We start from the raw sequence: 12,224 nt of genomic DNA on the forward strand, positions 1-12,224 counted from the left end.
GTGTGTGTGTGTGTGTTGTGGTGTTGCTGTGTGTATGTGAATGTATTTGTGCATTGTTGCGTAGGCTTGTGTGCGTTTGTGTGTGCGATAAGGGAAAATAAATATATAAAGATACATATAATATACATACATACATAGTATTTAGTATCGAAAATACAAATATAAGATACTAGTTGTTGCTCGCGACCACGTCCGCGTGAAACAAACAAAATAATGCTCCTGTTACTCACCGATAACGTAGATTTGCCATGGTGAAAGAGTTTATGAAATCGGTCCAGTAGCCTTTTGGCTACGTCACTACATACAAAAATACAAATCTTCCCTGTGTATAATATTAGTATAGAAATAGAAAGGACTGAGGCCTCAATTGCGGCAGCTTAGAAAGGTATCTTGGCTTGTCTAGTGTCAAAGTGCCGTAGGTTCTTAGGTTTCAGGTAATTAGGTTTCAACTGTTTTGAAACTTGTATTGACAGCATTATTGTTGTCTTCGTTTTTTAATGCGAGTGAAAGGGATAGCTATACAATTATCGGTGCTATCGATACCCACGAAAAGTCTAACTAGCTTTAATTAAGCACATTTAATTCGTAATTCCACTGAAATCAGTTGAAAATTATTGAATTTACATGATTAAATGAAACCGTTGTTTCAAATATTTCGTTTGCGGTTGTTTTGTTGATCAATTTTGTATTCAAACTAAAATGTGACCATTCAATTTGGAGATACGACACTCGTCATCGTGGTCATAAATACACATTTTAATTATCGGTTTGATTTGCATTGAATGTGTACTTGTTTATGTTAACCCATATCTATCTTAATACATATAATAAAATTGTCGTGTTTGAATCAAAAGAAAAGTTTCAGATTCCAAAAAGATGATTTTCCCAGCATTGATTAAAATCGCATTTAAAAAATGTTGTCTGCCGGTCTGAAACGCATAATTATGTTACTATTTTTTAATTAATATTATCTCTTTAATAAAATTATACATTATCTAAAAAAGCAATGCAAATTCTTCTTGCATGTTAAAAATAGAATACAAACACCACAAAAACGGTGTTGTAGCGAATCCCCGTGGCTTTTCAATTGACAAGCGTATAGAAGCAGCGGTTACATTGATTGGTTCGCTGCAACTCGTTGACTTTATTGGACTTTATTTAGTGATATTGCAAAATGTACCCTTAATTGTAATCCAGAGATGGGACTACTTAGTCCCTTTAAAAACAAAGGAAAGAAATTCATAACGGTTTAGAATATCTGAATTTGTTTTTCGTACCTGATAGAAATAAAGTGATAATAGATAATGTTATCTTAGAAGTAAGAAATGTACTAAAAGCTTCGAAATATCACGAAGTTAGTTTTATAAATCTTTGACTTCCATGAGCAATATAATCAATTTGCTACTTTCTAATTCCTGTTATTGGCTATTGTAAATTGTCACCGATTAATCATATTTGTTATATTTATGTTTAATTGTATTTATTTCTTTGCAGGCTATAAACAAGATTCCACGATGTTCAAGCGCGGGCTGAAGGCGCGCTACGTGCGCTTTATGCTGAAGTCAAAGGCTTGGCGCGTGCCATTGAAACTCTTCAAGTGGCGCAAGTCCAAGTCCAAGACGGACTACAATCTGGTCTCCGACGACGAGAACGATTTGGAGATTCCACTGCACCCCGATGAGGCTTTCGAGTACGGGATCACCTTCGGTGCCAAGGTAAGTTTCGAATATGAAGCGATTCTTTTTACGTAGAGTCTGTCACTGTACTGCGATAGCGAGTATACCCGATTAATCACTCACCCTGAAGAAGGACCCCCAACGGGTTCGAAACTGTCGGTGCCTACACCGAATTTAGCCGTGTTATAATTTATATAGTATAATGTCTCACGAAAGTTTTAATAAGTTAAGAGTCTGTCATTTAGGAGACTCTCATTAGTCTTTGATAAAACAACCAACAATCTAATCTTAAATAAGTAAATTAATATTTCATCATCTTATCCTACTCCCTAAGGGTCGACGCACCAGGTTTTCGTCCTCCAAATAACACTATCATCTGTCATCTCAGTCATTACTCCCTTCTTGACCATGTTACCTTTCTCGCAATTCCTCCATCTCCATCAAGGTCTACCTCTACCGGTGTACCTCCACACTCATACCTAAATTCCTTCTTGATATGCATACCATACTAACCTTTTACTCCTTAATTTCTCAACCACTGCGGAAGTAAATTAACATTTTATATTTGAAAACTTTTAGTTAACAGTGTTTATAGACGGTAAAAATGCTCAATTTTGTATGGATGTTTGTGTTGTAAAGGCAATTCCGCGAAGTTTCTTGATGCTGGCAAAGATGACTGTTTTCCTATACTTGTGTACTTGTTTAACAAGGAAAATGTATTAGCTTAAAGAGAAATATTTATGTTAAATGATGCTGATAGGGTTAAAGTGTGACATTAAACCTTTCAAAAAGTCAATCTCTAGGTACAGCAAGAGTGCTAGCAAATGCGTTTCTCGGTTCATATATGAAGATGTATATGTGCTTTTAAATTCACAGTTAACCTTCCTTACATCCAGCCTTTGATAGAAAGATTTAATATTCCAAGGATAAAAGTAATGGGCTCTTAGTCTTTGAGATTAGATGCTTGTGAAGGAATTGTCGAAGCGATTTTTTCAACGGAAACACCTACTGAATTTAGAATTAAGTACAAAATAGACGAGATCGCTTTATCCGAAATGTGATCATGTTATATTTTTAAAGGTAACTTTTTAATGTCATAGGGAGATGACAATACAAAAAAAATCTAATAGAATCTTTTGCGAATACTTTAAAAAATTTCTTGACTTGTTAATGTGTTTTCCAAAAAAAAAAGTTTTAATACACAGCATGGTGGAAATTATTATTAGTAATAATGTAGTGTTTTCTTGCAAAAACAAAACTTGATTTAAAAATTAAACTTTTTGGTATCTCTACCATCAGAAACTGCTATAAATTAGAGCATCCACCAGTGGCATTGAACGATGAGGCGATTTGTTCACAAGATGGACGGCAACCGAACAAATCGTTCGAGTAAGAGCAAAGCTACGGATATGTCGTGTTTTACCGTGTATAATTGTAGTAATGGTTTTAAAAACATTATTAGTAATATAATATTAACACACACACAATTTAGAAGAAAATACTCCATAAAAAACTATAATTCAAATAGTTTTCTTTTTTATTTTAGGTAACTAAAACTATAGATATTTTCCGTAAATAAAAACGGTTAAATTATTTAACAGTAGTTTATTGTAACACGTTGTATACCGTACATTTGTAAGATAAAGAGTGACAAGGGTGCGGAAAATCGGCTGACGTTTGTGGCGTTAACTTTATAAGAAATGTCGTATTTTTTTTGTGTCATGTCGCCATTTCTTTTTATGCGACGTAAAATTCTAAAGGTGAAAAAATTTGTAAGTTATATCTTCTTATATCAATACTAGCTTTCGCTCGCGACTCCATCCACGCGGAGTAAAAAAAAACAAAAGCAGCAGCCTATGTGTTCTTCTAAACTATCCTCTACATTTATGCCAAATTTCATCGAGATCCCTTCCGCCGTTAAATTATATTGCAATGAACATGATAATAGTCACTCTATTTTTATTTATATTTTTACATTTAAATTTTTAGCATCAACAAATCACCAATTTAAAGTGAAGAACGCAAAGTTTTCGCGTTCGAAATCTCGAGAGAGAATCTTCACGGCCGTAGTTTTTCACTTAGTCTTGCTTTCCTTTGAAACTTTTAAATACCGAAACTTTGGTGTAACGAGTACAATATTTTTCATAAAGACTTCGTTGTATTGGTGATTTAAAAATGTGTTAACTGTATGCTTTTTAAATAAAAATAAATTAAAGCAATTTTTTTAATTAGTGAAAGTATAAATTAAATGGCTATATACAAAGTGTACTCACAATTATACATTTTAGTGATTTTAATAATCGTTTGATTTCCAAATATTTTGATATCCCGGTAAATGTAAATTACTTTAAAGATCAAATCAATAATAAAATAATAGACAATGTAAGTATTTACGGCCACTTGATATTTCCTTTAACAATCGAAGCTTGAAACAATTATTGGTTCACACATATTCCCAGAACAAAGTGTTATTTCGTACGCTGGGTTGGGTGGAATAACGAAGTTGTCTGTATTCACACAATGGGTATTATCTTCGACCACCTGACGCCTGACGTCTAACGCCTAACGCCTAACGCCCAACACCTGACGTTACGATATAAAGGTCGAATATTGATAATCCCTTAGCTAAAGCCTTCACGTGAAACAAAACCCCTTAAATTGAGTCTCCGCGCACAAATAGGCTTTAGTTTATTCATGGCTCAAGGGTCCTGTATATTGAAAGCGTAACTCTTTGGAGTTACTTTGGTAAATTAATTGTACTGAAACATTTTTAGATATTTTCTAGGCTTAATATTAAGAGATACTATAACTTATCTATCAGACTAAAGAACTGTAGATGGATTGCTGTAAATTTATAAAAAAAATACACAGAAAAACAATTCAGTAAGAAATAAGAAAATCCATTAAACAACTAGATTGTTTAAAAACAAAACGACTAATACATAAGTTTGGGAGCAGGGCTTGTTTATTTATGATTATGTGAACAACTTGTGTGACCTTAAATAATGGCATCAGGCTCGTGTTATTGTAATACTAAATAGGGCTATACACTACGGAGAACATATGACTATTAACACTGTGTAAACAAACGTGATGGTGAGTGGGTGTCGTTTAGATACAAGGGATCCGGAAACATTATGCCTGTATAAATATTTTGCTGATAATATCATGAGAATATCTCAATTACAAATAAGCTTTAAATACGAATTAGAAAATTCATGTTAATTTATCCTTAAAACGATGTTTTCAAACGAAGAATTAGATAATTAATTAATTAAGATATTTTTATTGGAGGTACACTGGTAGAGGTAGACCTTGAAAGAGATGGATGGATTGCGTAAAAAGTGACATGATCTTGAAGGGAGTGATGACTGAGATGACGTATGATAGAGTTATGTGGAGGACAAAAACCTGTTGTGCCGACCTTACGGGAGTAGGATAAGGAGAAAGATGATGATGAAGCGAAGAATTAAATAAATTAAATTACATAATAGATCAAGTCTTTAAAGGACGAATGAAAGCGTTTTAAGTTTTTCAAAATGTTTAAAGATAATTTTTTTCAGTCGAAAATTTTCCAAACAAAAATTTGCAATTATAATGAACTTGCGAAAACAACAAACGCGGTCAGTGGAAGGAACTCCTTAAGGCAGAATTATTGTAGCTTCCCTAACTTGTTTCTTTGTTCCAGTGTCCCTTCTGGTTCACACAAAGTAAAGTTTATCTTAATAAAATCTTGCAAAAGTCTTCACTCCTTAGACTCATAAGAGTTATCTGAAAAATATATGAAAAAATACTTTATAACTTAAACTTCTTAAAGTGTATCTTCTAGGTTAATATGAGCTTGAAAAAGCAATAAATATTGGGCTATCAATCATAACATTCTCAAATTATTGCTTTTCATGATCAATCAAAAGACGTCCTCTTTAAGGCGTTTGCCGCCTCTAGATTACCAATATTATTGTAAACAAAGTGAAGTCAAATCACGATAAAGCCTAACGTATTACTCTCATATATAAAATACCAAACAATTATTCCAAAATTCAAATATTCAAACAAAATTGAAAATGATATCATGAACGTGTTTAAAATGTATTTACAAAATCGAATTATTTCTATATAATTGTATTGACCAAATGTTACTTGATATATCTCTCGTTGATTTTGCAAAACGCACGAGCGAAACTGACGGAACTGACGTAACCAGATGTGCGTAACGCTGTAATTAAATGTTTGTATTTCGAGCTGCATACAAGTCAGGTACATGAAATTTCACTGTCAGTACACCGTAACGGCTGTATACTGTTGCTGATATTCGAAGCATCAACGGATATGGAAAATAGACACATATAATTGATATTGTCTGTTCGAAATAATTTGAATTTGCGAAACATATTCAAGATGTCGGAACACTTTCGGAATAGGCACTGGCACGTGCCATCTTCATGTAGGAACTTGCAGTTAGCGCAATATTTGGTCTTAGTTCAATGCGTTTAGTGTATTTAATTACTTTTCAACTGCTAATTCCAATATACAATACAAATTTAGAGGATAAAGCTAATTATACAACAATAATGTCACGACTATCAATAATTTATTTAGCGTAATTAAAACTTCGCGGAATAATTGCATGTAGCTGTATAAACCACGGATGTTTTGTGTTTAATCTTCAACGACGTGGTTGTGACTTTTAACATAAAAGCCATGTTGACTAGATTTTGCCCGCGACTCCGTCCGCGTGGAATTAAAAAAAAACAAAAGTGAGTAGCCTTTGTGATCTTCCTGACTAGCCTCTACGTCTGTGCTAAATTTCATTGATATTAACTCAGCTTTTTAGTTTAGGCTACAAACTCTAACAAATATCCAAGATAAGATTGAATGGCATAGCACGTATATGCGTTGGTAAATATATTTAACAAGGCCGTTTTATTACTTTTATAGCCTATGAGCTAAAACAAATTAGTTCTATGAGTTCATTTTTTATTTAAAAACAATACCGCAAACGAGAACAAAAGACAAGTCTCGTACTGCCTTTTGTAATACAGACTTATTTATAAACTTCGAAATGTTACCTGTTGCTTCGGTTGTCTATGGAAGGAACGGACCTATTTTGTAATTTTTCGTTCCCAAACGAGAAACAACAAGATTATTAGATTAGAAAGTGTCGTGTCAGCATATACGCTAAACATTTAATGGGATACAAAGGACATAGCACAAAATTTTTCAATTTTGCGAGACAGTACGTCGTGGACTTTGTATGAGATTTGTTGTGAAGGTCTGTAACGTATAGCACAAATGTATAAATTTTGTCGATGAGTTTATGAACACTTTCTCTAAAATGTTCGTGCTTGTCCCCATTATTTCTCTGACAACGAAGGAATAAGTTTCAAACACCTATTGATTTTATTTTAGCGCGAAAGTAGGGTATCTTGATTCACACAAGATAAATTGATGACCTGGTCAATGTTCCGGGAGTGCAATAGTTTAGTATGACGTAAGTCATTGTAAATGTTGTTGGTATCCTCCTAACCCAACTATATAACTGTATTGCGTAGTATTAAAAAATTAAAACATATTTTTTTAAAGGCGACCAAGATAATAATCCATTGTAGGCAGCAAAACAATGAAAATTCTTAAGTTAACAAAGCTACATTCCCACTGGACCTCAGGGTAGAGATTAATTTGACTTTTCTGTATACTCTGTAGAATTTAAATGTGGTGTTATTCTGAAGTTAAAATTCCAGGGAAGTAATGCTGGTTTATGTTGAGATTTTTCTTAACTAATATTATAGAGGAGAGATTTATTCTACTGAATATTCTCAAAAATTTTTGAACCGATTTCAAAAATTCTTTCGCCTTCACAAAGATCATTATAAAAATTATTTGATGATTGCAAAATGTAACCTATGTTATTTAACATAGGTTACATTTAACGTCAACGATATGGACAAGGATGCGACAGAAAAGATATGATATGTCCATTCTTTGCCGCCTAGGCGAAGCTGTAACAGATCGCTACTCTTAAATAAAAATTAATTAATTTTAATTGATACTTAAGTAGCCCTTTGACACATCCGATAGTGAATTTAAAAAAATGAAATAACATTTGAACAATTAATCAAGAATATATTTCGAATTCATCGGAAATAATTTCCCGGATTTTGTTTCCAAGTAAATTTGTTAATTGGTCATTACTGCCTGGACTTCGAATGTCATCGTTTTAATTGGACGTCAAAGCGTATGAAATTCACAGAAATGTATTCATAAACAGACAACGTTCCGAACATAGTGCTACAATTCATATTTCAGTTTTTGTTACGTATTTCCATTATTTGCGCTGCAGATAACATATGAACAAGTGAAGGTTGCTCGTTTAAATATGTTGTTTATTTTAATGTAAACGAAATGAATTGTTTACTGATTAATTAAAATCAACGAGATACTTCTGGATATAATACATTTCATTTTAAAATATATATTAACTAGACAACATTATTACAGGTATTTACAAAGCTGCGAAGTTATTCAATGCAATAGAGATGAAGTTTTCATGCTAAAAAAAATGTTTATTCTGCGTTGCACGACGGCAACTTATGAGGCATAATCTTCATATCTTAGCTAAAATTCAGAAACGAAATGTTTACTTAAAGGATAACAAATTAGGACATATTTAAAACAATCTAAGAAGACCACTTTATGTGTATAAAAGCGTAAAGTGTCTTATTCCAATGTAATAAAATAGAGAGGGCAGGACATCTCTGACACACACTTTGATACACAAAATGTCATTCGTTCAATCAGGGATAACGTAATAAAGTTGTCCACGAACGATTCCATTCATCAATTCGTACGTATCGATCTCAAACCGCACTAATGATTGACATCCCAATCTAACCCTACATTCGTCAAACGAATGACATTACTAATTCACACAGCTTTTACAAACAATTTACTTTCGTAAAATAATTTTCGTAAACTAATAAGGAACAAAATATAAGTACAAAAGATATAAAACGATAGATTAGGAATTAAGAAGACTGATAATAGCGATATAATCACATTTTTAATTAAAATCAAATTGATTCTAGATAAATATTGAATTGAGTTTAATTTGCTGATAGTTCAAGGAATATATCGTAAGCCTATTACGCTACAATAGAGTGGAACATTATAAACGCTAGCATAATCCATGACCAATATTTGATACATTAATCTATCACTACACTGGCAAGGGAATTTGCACTTTATGTATTCACTAGCTTTGGACCGCGACTCGAGTAGAATTAAAAAAAAAACAAAAGCGAATAGCCCATGTGTTCTTCCAGACTATCCTCTACATCTATAGCAAATTTATCAAAATCAGTTCAGCCGTTTAGGATACAAGCTCTAACAAACATTCATCCATGTATAAACTTTCGCATTTATAATATTAGTATGAAGCAAAATTTTTTGATGCTTAGCTTGCTTATCAATATACGGAATATTAAGAACCAATCTTAAACCCCTACTACTAGTAGTCCTGACTACTGTTAGTAGTACTAACAAGTCTACGACTAACATGTGCTGTTGAGGTTATGAATGATATTCCCGTTGACTGATATTAATTTATCATAGCCCATTAACGCCCGCCAATCAAAGAGGTCCTTGTCATGTATTGTTTTATGTCGTTAACTGAGATAGCAGGGGGATTATCATAGGGCCACATAAGTTTGGTGCACTGTACAGTTTCCACCCTTTTCTTAAGAGGAGAGGATGGGAATGAAAAGTGGCTTTGACGGTGAAGGAGACGCATAGGAAGGGGAAATGTCCTCTTTATGTGCGTCTTCTCCGTCAATTAAGGGTAAGCAATGCATCTGCAATTGCGTATGTTTATGGGCAGCGGTCGCTTTCCATTTCGTTGGATTTAGGATGGCCGCTTGCTCGTTAACTACCTTATATTATTAAAAAAAAGTTAGAGTTTGTAGTGAAATGTCGTCTCTGTAGCTGTTTGAATTTCTATGACAATTTCCGTAGCCAACTTGGAGATCTTTCGGTAATGTGTGACACGGAAGTACTTGATGCGGGGAAACCATTAATTTAATTACCGTTGAGTGCCATCTATATGTCAATTAGCACTTAAGCAGGGGATAATGTGATGTCAAAAGCATACGTTTTATTGCAGGACTAAATGAAGCAGCGTGTTATGTAATTACAGTGTCAAAATCGTTTATTAAAAAACAAAATAAAAATGTAATCACAAATATTATTGAGTGAACCACAACATCCAATCAGTTTCTTCGTTTAGCAACCCATAAAACAAATATACAAACAGTTTTATTTTTTATTTGACCGATGTTGAAATTTTGTTGTATAAATAGTCTACTAGTTTTTAACTATTAACTTAGATTTTCCAATGCATAAGGATTTTTATATAAGTTTGTAAATGAGAAAAAAATGTTTGAAATTTTCACTACACCGAAGCCTATTTCTATTTGAATACAGTGCGTGACTCGAATCGTATACAATAAGGAACGATGTTTGGAATTCGAAGCAAACCCAATACATATTGACTGCATATATTTGCTCCCTTGTTGACACTCTTCTAAACATATTCTTTTGTACAACTAGAAAACTACTGTGAGTAATTGTCTTATTTCACATTCCTTCAAATCTCAGTATTGTTTAACTTTAACTTCTGTAGCTATTTCTAGTTATAATTTATATATTTCTGATCAAGTAATTTCAGTCCCACGACTCGTTTCGTCCCAATTTCATGGGCCGGTTCTATTAAACTTTTGACAATTTAGCTACAAGTCCTGGTAAGTTTGAATACTTCAACAAAACACTCAATACTGAATAAAACAAAAGTTTGGAGTTAAAAGCAGTTAGCGAGAAGATAATTTCTAAAAAAATTATTAAAATGGGAACCAATTTGACATGTTATTACAAAAACGAAATAGATTACAAAAAACAATTGCCATCAAAGGACAGGCAATATAATGTTCATTTGACCATAAAACTAATTCTAATACGTCAGGTATTTTGTGATATTACTTTGATACGAATAAGTAACCATTTAGTATTTAATAAAAAGTTACTTGTTATAAATAGATGTTTAGCAATGAAGATTATACAAGTTTATTTATTTGGAAGAATTTCGATTACCGTTTTTATCTCAAATTAAAACAGTTATTATAAATTAAATTATCAAGCAGACGTAAATCTATTAAAATACACATTCAAAGATACGGTCCTCGAACTACAATATTGCTTTAAGATTTTAAAATAAACGTCGGAATAGGAGCAAAGTGGAAGGTCGTGAATGAGGGCAACCCTAACACGTCAGTAAGTAACGAGATTGTTTGATCTGCTAAGATAGGGGAGTGCGGCTGAGCGGAGTGCGATGTTAGGTCGGAATCATTTAGCCTACTCAGATATAGAGCGATTGCTCTTAACTGATCAATTCGATTCACTGTAGTTGTGTGGAAATGTACCAATAAACAGTAAGAGAAATGCTAAAGAGCGTCGGTGGCTCAGTGGTTTAAGCACTTCATTTGTAATCTACAGTTCTTGGGTTCTAATCCTGCCATGTAACGGTGAACATGGTGATGCTACCTGAACATATCTGGAAAGAAATTCTAAGATACATATGTGTGACCCAATACGTTATGATCCAGTGTGGTTGACTGTTGCCAGACTAAGTTAATGGTGACACCATTAACTTAGTCTGGGCTCTAAGACTCTCAGTGGAGATGTATAGTGAGCTGGTGATGATATAAATATATTACGTCATTTCAAATACACAATAAATCGGCATTTGTGATGCCATTTATACACCTAATGAGGATGAGTATTCTCGTCTGTAGTCCACAGAGATGAAGATTAATGTGTTTATAAATAATTCATGTTTAATCATAGACATTACACGCTTTAATTAATACTTTTGTTACTACATATTCATATATCGGTGTAACATTTTCTCTCATTAAAGTACTTCGTTAAAATATACAAGTTTTTAAAAATGTGTTACTTTATCATGCTTGAGGTGTTTTAAATTCGTACAAATTCATATAAAAAAAATGTTTTTTTATAATAAAAAACTATTTATTAAAGATAACCTAATCGTTTGCTACATTTTGTTATCGCTGATTCATTATTCCACTTATCGAGTTTCAGTCGAAGCTTACTTCGAAATTGAGATCTGATCTCTTTGATTATTAAAGCTTACAAAAAACAGATAGACAAAATGAATTGCCGAACTTCGGATTGAGTTAGACCTTTATTTATTTTATTACAAAGTTGGTGTCCAAAAGAATTTATACTTATTTAATTGTACATTCGTGATTTTTAAATTTCTTGGTTAATGTTTTATTTTCTTGCCGAATCTGAAGTGTCAAACAAACAAGTCTGAGATAGTAAAAATATATAAATAAACAGCCACTTCGTCTGATTAAAAACAAAAACATTTCTTTTTTTAGAATCTCCAGGACACAAACCTTGGTATTCTAGGAACGTCCTATTAACGATTCATGAAAATATACGTCTAGACATATATTTTCATGAAACTTTAAT

General features: G+C 32.8%; 1 protein-coding gene and 1 long non-coding RNA gene across 2 annotated transcripts in view; one reads left to right on the forward strand and one right to left on the reverse strand.

The window, feature by feature from the left end:
• Positions 1–12,224, forward strand: part of LOC106104484 (carboxyl-terminal PDZ ligand of neuronal nitric oxide synthase protein) — a 96,472-nt gene that overhangs the window by 20,121 nt on the left and 64,127 nt on the right. The window contains exon 2 of the mRNA XM_013284551.1: positions 1,495–1,715. Coding sequence (XP_013140005.1) covers positions 1,515–1,715 — 201 coding nt within the window. The 5' untranslated portion in view covers positions 1,495–1,514. The remainder of the gene's footprint in view (positions 1–1,494; positions 1,716–12,224) is intronic.
• LOC106104486 overlaps positions 5,319–12,224 on the reverse strand; it is a 51,911-nt gene continuing 45,005 nt past the window's right edge. The window contains exon 3 of the long non-coding RNA XR_001225676.1: positions 5,319–5,447. This is a non-coding gene — a long non-coding RNA (uncharacterized LOC106104486). The remainder of the gene's footprint in view (positions 5,448–12,224) is intronic.

This window comes from Papilio polytes, unplaced genomic scaffold (assembly GCF_000836215.1).
Source record: "Papilio polytes unplaced genomic scaffold, Ppol_1.0 DF823621.1, whole genome shotgun sequence".
NCBI classification, from domain to species: domain Eukaryota; kingdom Metazoa; phylum Arthropoda; class Insecta; order Lepidoptera; family Papilionidae; genus Papilio; species Papilio polytes.